Source organism: Culex quinquefasciatus, chromosome 1, assembly GCF_015732765.1.
Source record: "Culex quinquefasciatus strain JHB chromosome 1, VPISU_Cqui_1.0_pri_paternal, whole genome shotgun sequence".
NCBI lineage: Eukaryota > Metazoa > Arthropoda > Insecta > Diptera > Culicidae > Culex > Culex quinquefasciatus.
In genome coordinates this window covers 23,715,818-23,735,318 of record NC_051861.1, presented here as the reverse complement: position 1 = coordinate 23,735,318, position 19,501 = coordinate 23,715,818, and the positions used below count along the sequence as shown (strand labels likewise).

General features: G+C 36.2%; 2 protein-coding genes and 3 non-coding genes across 5 annotated transcripts in view; 3 read left to right on the top strand and 2 right to left on the bottom strand.

The window, feature by feature from the left end:
* Positions 1–9,631, top strand: part of LOC6031562 (SKI family transcriptional corepressor 2) — a 122,924-nt gene extending 113,293 nt beyond the window's left edge. Inside the window, exons 5-6 of the mRNA XM_038261103.1 lie at positions 2,884–3,048; positions 5,547–9,631. Of these exons, the coding sequence (XP_038117031.1) occupies positions 2,884–3,048; positions 5,547–5,611 (230 nt within the window). The 3' untranslated portion in view covers positions 5,612–9,631. The remainder of the gene's footprint in view (positions 1–2,883; positions 3,049–5,546) is intronic.
* On the bottom strand, positions 2,679–2,750 carry Trnaq-cug. The gene has a single exon. It is a non-coding gene; the product is annotated as a tRNA-Gln (tRNA).
* Positions 7,528–7,599, bottom strand: Trnag-ucc. The gene has a single exon. It is a non-coding gene; the product is annotated as a tRNA-Gly (tRNA).
* Positions 9,632–10,181: 550 nt separating the features above from the next.
* Trnan-guu lies at positions 10,182–10,255 on the top strand. The gene has a single exon. It is a non-coding gene; the product is annotated as a tRNA-Asn (tRNA).
* Positions 10,256–13,200: 2,945 nt separating this feature from the next.
* LOC6031558 (UPF0415 protein C7orf25 homolog) lies at positions 13,201–14,633 on the top strand. Its single transcript, XM_001842290.2, has 2 exons — positions 13,201–13,458; positions 13,535–14,633. Exons 1-2 carry the CDS (start codon positions 13,306–13,308, stop codon positions 14,492–14,494), a joined length of 1,113 nt encoding a protein of 370 aa, XP_001842342.2. The 5' UTR covers positions 13,201–13,305; the 3' UTR covers positions 14,495–14,633.
* The last annotated feature ends 4,868 nt before the right edge of the window (positions 14,634–19,501 follow it).

Genomic DNA, 19,501 nt, shown 5'->3' with positions numbered 1-19,501 from the left:
AAGAGCTGCCATGTGAACATACTTTGAATGTGTTGGTTAATTTCTGACTAGAAAGCCTTATTTCTGAAGCTTTCACGTTGAAATTCGTAGAAATTAGAGAGCACACATGGAAAATTAATGTTTATGTTTATCAATGTTATTCTCAGAGTTCCAATCGAGCTGCCAACTAAGGGTTCCTGTCAGGCGACAAGACCTTAAAAGAAAAGGTTGGAACCCTTTAAAATACCTAGCTTTGAACAACAACATTCAAAGTACTATTGTTGTTTTTAATAAAAAAAAACTTTAATTAATCCACCTTTAGGTGGTTGGTGCCTTCCTCGCATATTTTTATCAAAATATCTGAGATCCGGCCTCAAAAAAAGTTTATTAAAAACATTAAAGTACTTATAACTTAAGATAGGGTTGTCAGATCTTCAATCTTTTGGGCTTGTTGAAAAGGTCTTTTGATTACTTCAAAATATTTGGGATCCAGCCTCAAAAAAGTGTACAAATAACACTTAAGTGCTCATAGCTTTTGATGGGTTTGTCAGATCTTCAATCTTTTGAACGCGTTGGAAAGGTCTTTTAAAGGCCTTTCTAAAAACGTATAGTATATTGGGTTTTCTCACAAAAACCACCCTTTTTACAATCTTCGGAAGTTTAGCTAAAATCGTTTTTTAAGCATAACTTTTGAAGTACTTTTCTAAACTTCATAATATTAACTAGGGTCTTGTGGGACCCCAAGACGGATCGAATGAGACCAAAACGGTCCAAATCGGCTCAGCCAGTCCGGAGATAATCGTGTGCATATTTTTCGGTGCATGGACTCACATCCAGACACACGCACAGACATTTGTTCAGAATTTGGTATACGTGAAGGTGGGTCTACGAGGTCGAATAAAGAAGTTCATTTTTCGAGTGATTTTATAGCCTTTTCTCATAGAGGGTTTCACTTAAAAATTTCCATACAAAATGAAAATGAAATGCGCAAACGCTACTTTAAATTTAAATTAAGTATTTATAAATTTCAAGTTATAAACCCCATTTTAAAGCATACATGAAATAAAAAAAAATTGTTTTACTGAAAGAATATGTAAATTTAAAGATATTTAATACATTCTATCAAAAAGGCACAAAGTAAAGAAAATCATGGTAATATTACATCTGGGAATGTGTACATCTTTTATGTCAGAAAAAAATGTGTAATTTTAACATTGAAAAAGATTCAAATTTAATTCTTTTAGGATACTATTTTATTATCGCTAAAGAAGATCAGGAATGTTTTGCAATACCTATAAGTCAGCTTTACATATTTCACTCAAAATCTTTACTTTAGTTCTTTTCGGTAGATAATGTCCTGTTGAGAACAATCTTACGTGACTAATTTGACAGATGCCCCCTTACTCATTTCTGAGAAGTTTCGGTTTTGATGAAAACTGAATGATTTTTCAAGGGCATTCAAAAAAAATCACGTTCCGTGAAATTTTCGTGCAAAGTGGTGTTTTAAAAATATGGTTCCAGTCGTTTCAATTCAAGTCCAATGTTTTTGCGAAAAAGTTTCCTCTATAGAGCTTTGTGACGTTTCGCGTACACACACTAGCGCACCATTTGATTTTGCTGGCTGGACAAAATTTAACCTCAATCTTTTTCGTGTATGTACACGCAATACATGCGCACGTAGATAACTCTATTTAGCCATAGTTTAGGCAATAAGGGTGGTCCAGCTTGGATGAAAGTGGTCAACAAAATGGTGTTTTAATTTTTTTTGTTGGCAAGAATCGATTTCAAAAAAATCTTGTATTTGTTTCTCTGCCAACGGATCGTGTAGAAACCACGTGACATTCACCTAATAGTGCAATGCCAATGTTAAACCTAAAATAGGTATACAATCGATATTGCGAGCATGGCAATAAATTTTGCGTGCCCTGCTCTCAAACTTACGTTTGTGCGTGCGTAACGTATTGTTTATACTGTGCAAAACACGTTAGACACGTAAATTTTAACTTCAAACAAACTTTAAAAGTACCTTCATTAAAACAGCACTCTTTGTTGTGACGCAGGGTGTCATAATGGCGACCACAACCGCCATAAAACAAACTACGCCCCCATTACTCTAGCGTAATTTTAATAAAAAGATCATTGTGATAAGAGTTCCTTGTGCGCGCCTGCAAGGTATGCTACCCGGCTGACGTGTGACGTGACGTCCTACGTGTGCGATATTTTTGCGCGCGCTCTTTCATGAATTATTCCGCTGCGGCATCACTACTACCTTGCGGGGTCTAATTTTAGGTCAGTTTTTTTTTATAATGTTCGTTGCCGCTGCGAGACCACCTGATGACGGATGGACGGGACTTGGCCAGGTCATTCCCGGTCTACACCGTTTAAAAATATCATGGTAATATAACTCCGGGAAATGTGGAGAGATTTTGCGCACAAAGAATGTGTTACATCAAAGCTGTGTAAATTTACATAGTATTATGGCACTGGAAATTTTTATCACCTTCCAAAATAGAACTTTTTTACTGTGTACCTGATTCCGCATCAGTATACGTATGATGCAAAATGAAATATTTTTTATTCTACCCCCGCGAAACTGTTCAAAATATTTAATTTGACTCTGCTTCTTCTTGAACAAAATTTGGGACGAAGACTGATTAAAGTTAAATATTAAACGAAATTGTGTTAAAAATATTCGTTTCAGGTTCTACCGAGATTTGAACTCGGATCGTTGGATTCAGAGTCCAAAGTGCTAACCATTACACCATAGAACCGGTTGGTGAAAGGGGCTGCCAAATACCAGTTTTTCTTTGCTCTCCTCAACTCAACCTGCTCTCAGACTCGAAACCTTTAATGCACTGGTACAAATTACAACACTAAATTAACAATACACCTCTTGCCTTACAGACTGGGAATCGGAAGCGGTGGCGAAGGCGGAGATCCTAAGACTTATCTACCAGGGCCGGTTCCTGCACTGCAACGTGACGCTGGGCGCGCTGGGGCTGCCGCTGGGCAAAACGACCGTGATGCACCTGGTACCACGTGATAATCTACCCGAGCCAAACTCGCAAGGTTAGTATTTTGGTTGGCGATGCGCCGCGGGTGAGCAATTCTCTGAGGAAAAGTATTTGGTTTTGATTGCTTTGTGTCTTTGATTTGATCCTAAAATCTTTTGATTTTGTTTATTTTTTACATCGGAAATTGCATTATTGTAACACATGAGAAAATCCAGTGAAAACAAATTCTAATATTTTAAGTGATTCGGCATATCTTTTATAGCATTGGCGCAAATTTTTATGTCATATTCAATAGTTTTTATCGATTTTAGCATTAAAAATGCTCTCTAAAATTTTAAACTACTACCCCTCTTGAATTTACTGTAAAAGTTCCTTGTTATTCTTGCTCTGCAAATAACAAAGTTTGTCTCATATTGTTTGACCTCTGTCAGTCTCCAGCTGCCTGCCGCGCCCTTTTAGGCCCCCAACAGGGTGCGAGCCCTGTTTTTCAGCTTTGTCAGACTTTTCTCGGAGTCCCAGATTTTGCTTGTTTGCGTCGCGTTTGACACTTCATACGCAAGGGAATGATGGAAAGAGAAGAATCACAAATCCGTGTAAATAACTTCAAGATTGTTCAGGTGTAAACCGAAAACGCGATCATTAATTAAAGTGGAAGAATAAGGCTTTTAACTGCTTATTTAATTGTCGATGTACAGGACGCCGCACTGTTTAATCATTTTCTGGCGTACATTCAATTTTGCAGTCCAAAACCAGTCATTGAATTGGAAAAATAAAATTCTTTTTCAAATTTTATTTTCTTGATTTGTGTGCACCTACGTCGAAGACAGCTTTATCATGGATTTTGGTCTGGTCTAGGCGAGGGATAGGACACAACACCTTCCTGTTCATACGGCAGTAATTTGAAGATGCTCCCTTTAAGTTTGAGCCACTGTTATTCTAGGCAACCGCTACATAGGTCATCCTTGTGGCCCTGTTGATTATCACATTAAATCAAAATCAAAATACCGTCATCTTGGGCGATTCGAGACTACAGTCTGAATAGGGATAGCAGTTTTTAGAGCAAGATTTTTGGAAAATGATGCATTTTTTTGTTCTGCGTCTGTTCTATCCGAAACCAATCAAAAATGTTCAAATATTTAGCAGTAACAAGGCTAAAACAGATGTCCCAATTGATCCCAAATGGCGGTACACATATAATCCCGGGTCGGTCATTCGAAGTTTTCGAAAATATTTCTTTTTTTTTGTCCTAGCGAGTACTCGTACGAGTTCGTAGCAGAGCAATATTCTACCTGGTAGTTCCGGGGGCAGGGCCTAATTTAGTTAAAATTGACATAGGTTCAGGTAATTATCAAAAGCTAACCTTCAAAATTCACACTGAACACTATTTTTGATTTTACTGCGTCAATCGATTCTATACGTCAAATTTTCTTCAAAATGAGTCCTGGATCAATCTACCGGATTTGTGGTTCTAGAGATATCCTAGTTTCAAAATTAAGATCGATAAAAATCGGATTTCTTGCATGTTTTGTTGGGATCAACATCTCCTCCAAATTTGAACTTGAAGACTGTTCAAAAATATAGCTAAACGAAGCATCTAGTGTTTATATGTCTTAGACGACCAAGGAAGCCAATCAATGAGTTGCAGCTTTAAAAACAATTAAAAATGTTTATCTGACCTTAAAGTTGGATTTTAAATTCATAAAATGTTAACAGTCTGTGCTTTCTTGTGACAACGACCATTTTGGTCGAAAATGAAGTAAATGGTCGTTGTCACAAGATAGCACAGAAGTGAAGAGTTGTAGAAAATTATTTTTTTTTTACTCCGTTGCAAGTCATTTATGTGGCATATTAAAAGCGTTTTGTGATACATTGAATGCTTGTGCTGAATCTGACAATATATTAAAATTTTAAAATAACTTTAATATCTCGCTTTTTTTTTAAACTCATGAATGCCAAAGATTTTAAATGGTTTCGTATATATTGTGGTTCAACTTTTTAAGTCACTTTCATGTATTTAAAATTTAGTTTTTCATAATATTGTATTTCAATGTAATTTGAAAAACGAACAAATTTTTAAGTTGTGTTTGCGGAATTTTGCTAAGCATATCACGTAATTTGTTATTGTTTATTAAGATAGGAACAGATGTAGCTTAAGGCAATGAAGTTATTTTCTGGAGTTTTTTTTTTGAAAAGGACCAATAAACCAAATTTACAGTTTTTGCTTTTTGGGTGTTTTTGAATCCGCCTTGAGTCAGGGGTATTAAAAAACACCCAAAATGCAAAAACTGGAAATTTTGTTTATTGGACCTTTTCAAAAAAAAACTCCAGTTTTGAGCTTGAGAGACCACCCATGGTTGCCCCTCCGTTGGTGAACTAAACCGAAATTTATATAATTGGTCACCAACGGCGCCTGCCATGGGACAGAAATGTTAGTACCGCTTTTTGTAACTGGGGCAGTTAACTTAAATATATTTTAACGAACTTTCTCAGAGAATTGCTCATTTCTCCTACAAGAACAATCATATCTAATAAAATTTCCGTTTTCCATTTTAGATCAGCGGCAAAAGAGTAAAGGCGGCTCCAGTAGATGTTGTTCCACTAGTTGTTGTATATTGTAACCAATTTTTACCGAGTACTACTAACACCACTACTATTACATATACCGTGCTGCTCCTAATACTACCCATTAACGACGCTACGCAACATCCACACCCACACACACCGCATCCTGAGCTGAGCAACAATAGGCAAAACTGTTGTTTCGTTGTTACGATTTGGTTCGAGAGAGTATTTACGGAGCCGGTACTTTTAAGTTGTTTGTTTTACGTTTCGTTTGTTTTCCATTACGCGCTCCTCGTTTTGCAAGCGCGCCGATCAAGCAAAGTATGATAAATTTAAAGTTTAATTAGTTTTCTAAGGGCGAGATTTGCGCGTGGGCGCAAGATAGAGAGAGAGAGAGAGAGTGCAAGCAAACGCAAAGTGGTACATATTTTTAGCGAAAATTCTATACATATACAAACAAACAGACAGACACATGCATACTCACAACGCAACGGAAGGTAAAAGTGTAGTAATTATTGAAACATATGAGAAAATTTAGGAATGAAATTATTAGCTCTATTTCGGCCGTTTTGTTGATCGGTTTCGCGCGCCAGTTTAGTTTTTCCCCCATTTGGTTTTCAAAGAGTATGTTCTGTTCGGCATTCGTTGGGATTGAGCGCAGCATTGTAGAGCAAGAGATTATTTTGTGAAGCTCGATTGTGGGACTAAAAATAGCAACTAGTTTACCGTTGCAATTGCGCGCACCGGTGGAGATGACCTAAACACATCGAAGCTTTTGTTGAGACAAACATCCCTACAAAGATGGCATTCAGATCCAACATAAAAGCTCACAAAATGCTTAACCAGTTGCGGTTAACGGTCGGATTTTTTTGCAATCTGACTTTTCGAAGATTAGAAATATCAAGTAAACCAATTGTTATCGTGTTCATTTAGTTTTCTTCTTTGTTTACGGTGAGATTGTACAAACATTCTTCTTCTGTTAGATGGTACCGTAAGATGATGACGAGTTGGCTTGCAGAATCAACTTGCGTCGCGTGTATAGTTTTATATGGTCTTTGTAGGAAGATGAACGGAAAGAAAGAGAGAATAAAGTTTTCTAATCGATTGTATGTGTTCAGAACGTAAGAAACTGTGAATGTACCCCGAACTATGACTACTAATCACACACACACGCATCCAAAAAAAAAACAACAAATTCTGATAAATAGCCACTCTAACGTTCGCTATAGGTTCAATCAAAAGCCACTCATTGTAATCCAAAAGGTATAGATAGTTGTTCTTGAAGTCCCTTTCCCCTTAAAATCAAACTAACCCCCCCACGTACATATATATGCAAAGCCTTCCTTTATCAGAAAATGTCACACACACACATACACACTCGTTCTACTCTATTGTTGTTGAATCTATTGTACTATCGAAACCAGAGCTATTTATACTTTACCTTGAAGACGAAGTATCTTTCTAATCGATACAGCGGACTGTAGTGACTAGTCTACCATGTATAAAATCGCATACAACCATCACTCAAACACACACACACACACACACATGCAGACACATTTCCCCCCAACTGTCAAGTCTTTATCGCATTCTCATCGTTATCGTCGTCGTAGTCGTCGCTGTCATAATTATCGCAACACACTCACAGACACAGATACAAACACACACACACACACACACACACACACACACACACACACGAAACATAACCATGTTCGATAACCGTTTGCCGATGTAAACAAACTAGAGTGCAATACAATAGTTAAGTAAACAAACCCGCAAAAACAAGCTTCAAATCAAATGCATCACATTAACAAAAAGAGACGCAACCTCAGCCGCAACAATTGCCGCAATTTGCTAAAATTCAAACGACTTATCAACCGAACATTTACCATGAATTGCAAGTGCTGATTTGCTTCAGTGTAGCCCCAATTCTACCAACCTCATCAACATCGATCATAAAAAAATATCCTGCGTCGGCCGGGAATCGAACCCGGATCAACTGCTTGGAAGGCAACTATGCTGACCATTACACCACCGACGCTAGTGATGGGCGGGGCTGGGCGCACACCATGGGAGTCAACTCGTTGTGACACACTGGGTGGAAAATTCGATTTCAACTTGGATGAATTTGTGTTCATCCTTTGTCTTGATGGCACTTCAAACTTTGTGCAAATTTTTGGGGTAAATTATGAATCATTGACAGGTTGATGATTTGATTCTAATTCTTTTCATTTGGTTGATTTTTACGAAATAAACAAATTATTTTGCAAAACTTTTAATATAACATTTCCTGCTCACTTCCAGTTGAGCTATTCACTACTCACCAGAATTCCGGATAAAAGTTCTCAAACCTCGATAAAAGTTTACCCAAAATTCATAAACTTCTTTCAATTTATGATTGAATTGTTTGTTCTAAAGAGGATTTTTTGGAATATTTGGTGCGTATTGTTGTAACAATCGAAGAAGTTTGACTTTTTCGTGCAATTTAAAGTTTTTTTCCGTTTTGAAGAAATTTAAAATATTATCGCATTTAGAGAAAAAAAAACTACAAAAATAACACATCCGTTCGAACATCAAAGTACACAACAAAGCAAATTCACCGATAAAATTGCTTGAATATTTTTTTAGCTGGCGTAAATTACTTGCACCACAGCTATCATCATATTTTCATCGATAACTCAATTCATAGAACAACAAAAAACTGATCACAAAACGTAATTACTAAAATGAGCGAAAAACCAATACCAAAACAAGATAGATGAGACAGAAGAAAAATAAAGATTATATATTCATATTTGCTTTTTTTAAACAAAGAACAAACAAAAAAAAACAATTTAATCAAAACTTAGTTCGTGTTTGCTTCAATGCATAAAACTGTAACAAACTTAACAAATAGACAGCAAAAGCAAAACAATAGGCTGAGAGGTTGTTGCCAGCGGACTCGCTGCTGATCGATATACGGTTAAAACATAAACAAATAATAGAGAAAAACAAGAAAGGATAATCTTACTGCAAGATAAAAAAAAAACTAGCGAAATGTCGAACAATTTAAACAGACAAAAACACAGACACATACACGCTCACTCACACTTACACACGCGCATACAGAAAGAGAAAATATTTTTATATTTTTACGAAGAAAGAAAGAAAAAAACCACAAAGGTAAACTAAACTTAACTCCTAACCAAGTAGTTGCGCGCGCACGTAACTGTGTGTGAGGGCGAAGAGACAGAAGCGCACGTGGCTAGGCGAACGTGTTTTAAAACAAAAATCCACTAAAACTAGCAACACTGTAAATATTGTAATTAAACGAGAAGAGGAAACAAAGAAACAAAAAAAAACAGCAACACTGTGTATAAAGGCAAAGGCAAGTCGAGAGAAAGGGCAGAAATGTTTGGATCACTGGCTCCTCCGCAGAAAATACTAAATCAAAATAGTGAATAAAACGCTCCTCGATTGAAACAACAAAACACTGGCAACTCCATTTTCCCATGGCTCGGTACCCAGCCGCACTTCATCATGCGACGAAACGCGAGGCGAGACATTTTCTAGTAAAACAAAAAGAAAAAGAAACAGAAGAAATCATATGTCAAGTGTTGCATTTTTCTCTTGAATACGCAAGCGTGGAATGAAATTTAAGGTTAAATAAATTCACAAAACTGGTGCTTACAAGGACACACACGCGTTCTGTTTTATAGTTTTTAAAACCCTCAGAGAAAACGTCGTTGTACTCTTATTTTTTTCGTTTTTAAGTTTATCTAGAACAAATAAAACGGGGGAGAAAACGCGCATGAAAGGAAAAACTATATACAAGTGGAACACACGAGTGGAAAATCTTCTGACGAAAGCGTTTGGAAGTGAAGATTGGTTACGAATGAAGCAAGAAGAAAAAATCGGTAAAATTAGGTATTCGATAACTATATTATAGCTATTACGTATTTTAAAGAGAGGAAAACTAGATGGGAAAAATACAAAAGAAAAACTGCGTATATTGTAAGAAATTGAACTAAAACAAGTATAGTGACAAATTAATTTAAATAAACTGAAATGATGAAAAAATGGTTAAAAGTGAATGAAAGAAGTAATGTGTTTGATTCTAACATCTCCGAAAAAAATCCCTGCTCTAGTGTCTTTCAAAATTTGATTTTTATTTAATTTTTCATTGAATTTTCACTTAAGCACATAAAACGGTGAAGATAGGTTTTACGAATTCCATTGCAAAACATTAAAAATAAACAGCGCTACCCTAATTTTGATACTTTTTCGAACTTTCGATGCAAACAAAATTCAGAATGAATGACATTAAAGGACACATTCAACAAATTCTGAATTATATCTGTATATTTAAAAAAAATGTTAAAATTTGTTTAGAAACTTTGTTACGGGGGAGGGAGAGGGGGTCTAAAAATCCGATCCGACGCTCCCTAAATGTTTCATGCTAGTCAAACATGATGAACTCCACACTGTCCTTTATTTATGGGACCACTGTTCGATTCATTGGATGAATCTGATCAAACTTTAAATTTTAATCTTCTATCTTGTACACACCTACACTGAGAGAGTGTCTCACGCCCACACTGAAACGCCCCATTCTCTTTCTAACTATCAACGCACTCATACATGGCCTTCGTGGCGCAATCGGTTAGCGCGTTCGGCTGTTAACCGAAAGGTTGGTGGTTCGAGTCCACCCGGGGGCGAAATTCTTTTTTGTGTATAGTAATTTTACAGTCTGGACTCGATATGCCGATAGATTATCCGGAGGTACTTTTTGTCAGCTTGACAATTTGTCTGCTTTGTTTGTTTACCGAAACGTCAGCCTGCATACATTTTGCATTGTTTGCGAGTTTGGCAAACTGTCAAACACGAAAAAGTGCAAATTTTCGGGCTTATTATAGCCTTCTGTACTTTTAGCATCAAATTTGAGTTTTACGACCCCATTTTAGTTGAATTTGAATTGTTGATTGCATATTGCATTTCTGCAATGTAAACAAAATATTTGCAGTAATGAAAACATATTATTTTGGGGAATATTAATTTCTGATCACTTGTTTTTTATTTTGACGCAAACAAAAAAAAATGACAAGACAACATTTTTTCGATGGATCATCTATGGACCCCTTCGAACGAACTGGCAAGTAGGACCTTTTCTGTCAAGAAGGGCCACGAAGTATTTTTTAAATTAATTTAAAAATTTGCTTTAAATCCTTTATCGGTGTTACTAAGGCTACCAACAGTACGGATTTTTTCTTTACCACACGGATTTTCAACCCTCTCCGCGGATTTTTAACAGGCCGGAATTTTGTACAGCATTTTTCGCATAATACGGATTTGTACAGAATTTTAACAACTTTTTAAAAATTTAATTGCCCTTTTGATTGGGCCAAAGCTTTTGCCAATTAGACTTTTTATTCAACTGTCAGTTTGATTTTGAAGGGATAACTTGCTTAGTTTCCGAGTTTTCCTCAGTTCAAACTTGATTATCAATTACACGCGTTTAAATAGTACGAAAGGCCGTAAAAGCAATGTCGTACCGCCCCTTTCAAATGTTGCACCAGAATTGTTCTTTTCAAATTCCTTGCAAAACATATTTATCAGATAAAAGATCCAAAGGCTTTCTAAAGCATATAAAATCTTTGTTTTGTGTTTGTGTTTATAGGACCTTTTGAATAAAAACTCTAGAAATGTTTTCGTGAAAAAACTGGCAACGATATTATTCGTGAATGCAAACTTGACATTTCGTAAACTTTAAACGTTTAACAAAAATTTGTTTAGTTACCAAATTCAAAATTTCTCTAAATAATTCCTTGACAGTTTTTGTTATACCATGGTGTCATATCGGTAAAGTGTACGGATTTTTACTCAGCAAGAGTTATAGTAGCCTTAGGCGTAACCAATCATATCACAAATTTAAGCTTAATTTTAGGACCGAATTGGGTAATTTCAAAATCACCCATTTTTTTTTTCAATATTAATTTTTGTTGCCTTCAGATCCAATTTTAGAGCATGATTCAAATAAATTTCAAATTTGATTTAAAATGGTTCAACTGAAAATGCCTATAAATCTGAAGATATTTTTGATTTTTGTTTCAATAACACTTTAATCCTCTACAACCCGATCGATCTAAAACTGCGCCAAAAATAAATTTTCAAGCATTTTTTGATTTTTAAATGCTTTCGGACTCCTTCTGAAGGCTCTCTAGACCAACTTTTTATTGTCGCTCTGGCACTAGACCGAATCGAGCGATTTCCACTCTCGCCGCACTTTTTCTCTCCGCCTTTTTCTGCCAAGCTTTATTTGGTATTACCCGATCAGAGTGTAGCCAAGTTTGTTATGATTGTTTTGATTGGCGAAATTTTTTGTCGAGGGATGAAACATTTTTTTTTTTGTTTATTTAATAAAAAAACAAATAAAATATGTACTATTTTTATCTTCAAAAATGCCCATCATTATCATCCAAAACATCCGACGGCAACACGCAAGCACTGATGCTATTTATTTTGCAAAAAAAATGCGGAGAGAAAAAGTGCGGCGAGAGTTGAAATCGCTCGTTTCGATTTGGTGCCAGAGCGACAAAATGTTGTCAGTGACGTTTCAGCACAACATATCGTTACACTCAGAAATGATGTTGATAAGTTTGCGAAGCGTAGTGTCGGAGAAGTCGCCGCAAAAATTCGATTTATTTCCGAAACCACAATATCACTGAGGTCGCAAATATCACTGTACACTCAAAGTAAAAAGTATCCTTTTCTCAAGTTCACCCGTCGTCACCCTTTAAAAGGGTATCGAAAATGCACTGAATTTGACATACCCTTTTAAAAGAATACGCCGGGTGAACTTTAAAAAAGGATAGAAAGTATCCTTTTTGAGGATTGAAGGTACCCTTTTGAGGGATACTACTGACTTTGAGTGTAGTGTCACTGAATGTAATGTTTCATAAAGATGAAATAGTTTTTCAATCATTTTTTTCCTTTTAACCCCGAAATATTAAGTATTAACCCAACCCAAAAGGGTGAAACTGTTGTTTACATCTGTTTTGTGATTGTGGCGTAACTTGACGGGCGATACCTTTGTATTGGTTGGGAGGGTGGCGAATACGGTGGGGCAAAAATGTAGGCACGCTTTTCAAAAAAGTGTAATTTATTTTTCTCAATTTTTAATAGCAAAAATACCTTAATTTATTTCAAATTGATCTGTATGATGACTTTATTGCGATTTTCTATTACGTTTAGACAAAAATGATGGGTTTTATGCATTTTTGAATTGATAGAAATTGCAAAATATTGAATGTTGATTTTCCCGAAACGGCAGGATTGTAGGTTTCGCGCTTTTGAAATGTTGTTACTGAGTTTTTTTGTAGAACAAAATAAAAATCCTGACACACAGGAAAAAATATATAAAAAGAAAATTAAACATAACACGTTAAAATTATATTTAGGACTTTATCTTTAAAAAAAAATAATATTTTCATAAATCTTTTTTTTTTTTTGAACGCTGTTCTGCGTTTGAGCACCTCTGGCACGTGTTTAAAAGCACATCGATAAAGAAGTTACATCAAAACGTCCCAAAAATAACATCTCTCTCTCTCTCTCTCTGTTTTCGGTTGGCAGTCCTCTCTTGCCCACCCTGTTTGTGTTTGGGTCTCTCGCAACCTGCTGTCAAACATCAAAACAAAATCACTTCCGCACTCAACGCGAACACAACAGCTCCGAAAAACCCTTCCAGTTGTAATCCCTGAACGCGACGACGATGGAGTACTCCCCGGAAGAACTGGACGCGCTGGCCCTGGAGAAGATCGAGACGGGTCAAAAGTTACTGGCGGATTTAGCCCAGCTGGACGGCGTCGACGGAGTGCGCAAAATTGGCAAGAAAATCTCCCAGGAACTCAAGTTCCTGAACAAGGTGAGTCCCTTTCACCAGCAAGCGAGGAGACCTTGAACCCGAAGGATTTAAAGCCGTTGAACCTTCTTTCTCACAGGTGAAGAACGCGAAGAGTGTCACGATAAATCACATTTTGTGCTCGAATCTGACCCATTTCGCGTGTTTGGTGCAGTGTCTGATGAGCTGCACGGACGTGACTCACGTGGACTTTCCACTGCCACTGGAGGATCGCGGTTCGAAGCTGCGTGTGGACATTGTTGCGGATGGGGGAGCGACCTGGATCAAGGTCATCGCAAGGAATCCCAAATCGCTGGCGGATGGCGTTCACGGGCGAACGAGCTACGGCTCCAAAAGTATTCTGGAACAGGCGGAAGAGTACGTGGAGGCGGCCGAGGCCAACCCGCACATGTTCAAGCCTCCGCGAGTCGTTTTTCGCTTTCTCAGCAAAATCGACGACGAACTGATCGAGGAACTGCAGCAGGTCGGCATCACCGTTCTGGTTCAGCAAACTTCCCAACCCGTGCCACGCATGGAACCGACCGCCGTTCGGAAGCTCAATCTGGACATCACGACGCTGATTGCGTACGTTAGCGCCATGACCAATGGATCGTCCCACTGGGAGTACTCGGAACCGCTGCTTACCGAACAGGCCCGCTGGGAGCGCGAAAAGCCCATCAAACCCCTTCTGGACGACCTCTTCCACGGGAAAGACCTCATCTGCTGCGAAACGGCTGTATCGTCCTTCCAGGAGATTCTTTCCATCCTGGGCGGACCAAAAGAAAAATCTCGCGCCGAACAGCTCTTCGAGCGCGTTCAAATCCTGCCCGATGTTCCGCTGCCACCGGAAATGCAAAACATTCGCGTCGGGGGCAAAATCAAACCTAGAAGTTTGCAAATCTTTGCCTTTGGGATGCAACACGAAGCGATCACGGTGACGAGCAACGAAGGTTTCGTGCGGGCCGCCAGGATGCAAGGGCTGGAGGTACCGGTTGTGGTGCACGACGCACGAGCACTAACCGAGGAGAAGGAAAAGAGCGCTCGGCTGCTCGAGGAGTGACAGAAAAGTGTGATTTGCGTGGGGAAACGAGGGGAGAAAAGTGTAACACAAAATTGTGTATGCTGTGTTCATTTAAAATTTGGCGTAGGATTAACGAGAAAATACCAAAATTTACTAATTTATTAAACAGTACATATTTTGATTTGTGTGTTGAATCCTCGGTTGAAACTGTCATGTTTCCCTAAAATGAATGATAAAAGTGCACTCAAGAAAAAACATGTTTTTGGCCATTTTTGCTCCAAATTGATTTGGTTTAGGCATTGTAAATAAAACAATTATGTTTAATACATTTGATCTGCTCTTCTCCTATCGAAGCCGAATCATTATCTTTAAAAATTCTTTTCAAATAACTTTGTTGCAGTCTTGTTTAAAAAAAACTACGTAAATGTTTGCACAATTATGCCTCAACTGCTTTAATTTAGGCAAAATATTGCTTAAAATTGAGTAATAATTAAACAGCAAGAACAACAGTGATAAAATTACCTAAAACATACCTTTTATGATTAATTCCAGATGACCGTTTAAACACGAGGTTTTACTCTTACCCCTGGTGGCCAGCACTGAAGCTTATATTTTCATGCAAAAATAGTTTTAGTACAGTCAAGTTAGCTTTCATGCTATAAAGCTCTAGCGAAAGCTAACACAACCTGTTGACATTGCACAAGAGCTTTCTAGCTGTAAATTTGCAAGAGCAGCGTTTTGCATACCGTCCGGGCGCAAAATTGTTTATCACAATTTAAGGGAATTTTTCCTCAACTCTGGAGTTTTTTTTTTGAAAATGTCCAATAAAACAAATTTTCAATTTTAGCTTTTTGGGTGTTTTTTAATACCCCTGACTCAAGGCAGTTTTAAAAACACCCAAAAAGCAAAAACTGGAAATTTGGTTTATCGGACCTTCAAAAAAAAAAAAAAAAAAATTCCAGATGTATTCGTGCATATTGAGGGAATAAAAATAATTATCAAGTCATTATCAATAAAATCTACGGTTGTCACACAGTTTTGACAGCCATGGGATTCCTTTTTTTTCTTGGTAAAATTTAAGATTTATTTTTTGTGCTATTTCTAAAATTTTAAAGTTTTAATTTGAGATCTCTGTCAAACCACCTTCACACCCCTCGGCACTCTCTCCAGCGCAATACCTACCCGCCTTCAACACGCCGTATGCCGAGCAGCAAACATGCAAAACATGCATTACAGACTTTTCAACATAAAATCCGAATATTTTATATCTCTTGAAAAGATTATTTTATTTTTTTCATTTTTTTTTATTACATTCGTTTTTATTGTTCATGGGATTCTTTAAAGGCAGTGAATCTCAACAGAGATTACAGCCTACTTGAATCTCACTGCAAGGTGTACAGAACGAATTTGTACTGCCACAGGCAATCAAACGTCAAAATTACCGCCCACTAGAGGGCGCTGAAACTTGGGGTGATGTTTTCATAGGGACGTGGCGTTACATCGTGCTGCCATCTGGTTTTTTGAAGTGCAAGAGTGGAAAAGTGCTGAGTCATCGTCTAAAATAGACGGCGTCCTATCTCGCCCAGCAAAATAAAGTCGATAAAGTAGTCGGTTTCGATGAGAAAAAGTGGAAAACGTGGTCTAAAAATAGCGACGCCATCCCCCTATTATATCCTACAGCGAGTAAATTGGTTTGAAATTTGAAATTGTTTTATTTCATCATAAAATTGACATTAATAGCAAATTATACAATTTTCAGGTAAGAAATAAATAGCTTAATTGATATAAACGAAAATATGTTTGTGATGGTCGATTTAACCTGTTCATTATCTGATTCAAAATAAGGGAATGTTTTAATCAACCAAAACCTAACTATAATCAATTGAGAATGTAGATTATTCAAGTGGACAAAATTTTTTTAAAGTCGCTTCTCCCATAAAAGCAAAGCTTTGCATGAAAAATGATAATTGGAATGATTTTCAAAATTAGCAATCTAACCTCATTCTCGCGTTTTCAATCCGGATCTCAGAATTTTCAATGAAAAAGGCAGCTTAGCATAAAAATCAAAAAGTCAGTCGATAGAACTTTTTATTTCTTACCTTCTGTTAACTTTTTTTTTATTCCATAAGATCAATTTTCTTTTAAAAAACTTTCACTCCCCTTTGCACATATCGCGCAAAAACGTAAACGTAACCTTGCACCAATGTTTTTCTACTCCAATGTAGGTGGCAAATCGAGTTTTTTGCGAGAATGAGGTTAGATTGCTAATTTTGAAAATCATTCCAATTACCATTTTTCAAGCAGAGCTTTGCTATTATGCTAGAAGTGACTGTAAAAAAATTTTGTCCACTTGAATAATCTACATTCTCAATTGATTAGATAGATTTTGGTTGATTAAAACATTCCCTTATTTTGAATCAAATAATGAACAGGTTAAATCGGCCATTACAAAAATATTTTCGTTTATATCAATTAAGCTATTTATTTCTTACAGTCATCCCACATATTCGGAACGGTTTCCAGATCGGCCAATGTTCAAAAAATCATAGCGAATCGATTATTGAACTTAATGATTCGTTTTTACCTTCATTTGAAAGCTTTTCTTGCGATCTTTCGAATGCTGTATCGAACATCTGCAAATTTTAACTTTTATAAGAAGTTTTTGAAGAATTACTTTGACCCTTGAAATCCACAAATTCGGAACACTTTTTTCTTACGAATGTAAACAAACTTTGGATCTCTCCAGGAGTACATATTTATTACCAAATAATGACTTCACACACTGAAACCAGTGAAACTCAAGCTTAGTGATGTTTTATACATGATTTGATAACTTTTTTTGTGAAAATATCAGTAAAAATCATGTGTTCCACAATTGAGGGAGGCACAATAACATCCCACAATTATGAAACAGGCCATTTAGAGGCAGTGTTTTGCTGCTCTGGACAAAATAGTCTTGGAATGAAGTTTTTGTTCAAAAAGTACTACTTTTACTAGTGAAATAGCAAGATAATGTCCAAATGAAGGTTCTAAAAATAGTAAGGTCGACAGAAAAGCTACTTTTGGCATGCTATTGACAAATTATCATAAAAGTGTTCCGAATTTGTGGGTGTTCCGAATATGTGGGATGACTGTACCTGAAAATGGCATAATTTGCTATTAATGTCGATTTTATGATGAAATAAAACAATTTCAAATTTCAAATCAATTTACTCGCTGTAGGTTATAATTAGGCTTTGTGATTTTTCACGCTTGAAAATTGCAAATTTCACGGGGACCTCAATTTAAAAACATCAAATTTCACGCAAATTTCGCGGAACTTAAAAAATGTTAAAATAATTTTGAAAATCCTATGTTTAAATCACAGATACTTTTTTTATGCTTCATTATATATTATTCTTCAATAAACTAAAAAAAAATCACTAAACTTGAATGCGATACAAAAAAAAACTCTCCAAATTTTAAAAAAAACCTCCTGGTTTATATAAACGTAGGACACGCGTATTCTCATTTACTGAACTGCTCTTTTAATATTCGACTAATAATTCTAAAATGTTTTCGCAAATTTGCTTCTGTTATATCTTTTTACATTTTAATGAATTTCATATCAAAGCAAGATTTAACAATCTTGTCCAGTCAAAATGATTAAAATAAATTGAATTTTCTGCTACAATTAAACATATTTTTTAGAGTTTTAGCTCACTTTTCAAAAACTAAATTAAAATCAATTTTCAAAAATAATATTTTTTTTTTATTTTCACGGAAATTATCCACCCAAATAAACAAATATCGTTCAAATTAAACAGGCCCAAAAAATAATTGATGTGTTTTTAAACTGTGATTCCAAAAATAAAAATACGCTTCATTTTATTTTGAATAAAACAAAGCTTGATTCTTTTATTTTTTTTTCAAAACTAAACCTTTGAAATAAAATAGGAGTAAAATTTTTAATACAGCATATGCAAATATTACTAAATTCAGTTAGTTTCTTAAAACACTTAACAATCTGAGCATTTTATTGAAATGGTTCATATCAACTTGACATACATATATATTCAAGCTTTTTAATTGAAAACAAATAAAATTTACTTAAATAGTCTTTTTGGATGAAATATTTATTAAGTTGTTATTTAAAATAAATGATTTGAGAAAATTGATAAATTTCACGCCGTCCATGAAATCGTCAAAAATTACTAACGCTATATTAGTTTTTAAACCAGGATATTCACTGACTCAATTCTACAGTAGTTCATGAGATTATTTTTATTTCTTACGAGTTTGATAAATTATTTTAAGAAAAATCGTTACATTTTCACACATACATAAAATTTCACGGGATTTCGCGGAAAAAGACAAATTTCGCGGATTTCACGCTGTCCGCGAAATCGTGAAATTTCACTAACCCTAGTTATAATGAAAACATCACCCCAAGTTTCAGCGCCTACTGGGGGTAATTTTGACGTTTGATCCGAAGTGCATACCTTACATTTAGCAGAGTGCGGACATTTTGACAAAGAACTTTGTCTAAGGGCACTATAAACGGGTGTCAATCCAAAATTTCGCGAAGTGAAAATATAACGATTTGTGTAATTGTTTAAACGCTTATATCTTCCACCCCATTCAAGCAATCTGTATGCTTTATCCACCAAACGAAATGGGTAGTCTTAAATTGCAAGTAGATTACCTCACATAGTTGATAAAACTTTGTTAAAGTATTCAAAAGTTAAGATGAAAATAAAAAATGAATGCACGAAAAATCCCAGCTGCTGATTGTCTGAGAGCACTTCGCAAATTTTGCCTTGACTCCTGCTTTCGTAGAACTGTCACGCGAGAATGTTGCCCCATGGTCGCCACATTTCGTGCGAACTATTTAAGCTAACAGATAGCCTCAGAAAATTTCAGTGCTTACCGAAGTTTCGTCAAAGACGAATCCACGGTGGTAATTTTATTACTCAGACACACACATGCACACATTGATAGACACAGGTTGTGCACCAACTTGGAAAGAATTATGTTCTAATGTAGATTGTTAGGACGGTCACCCGA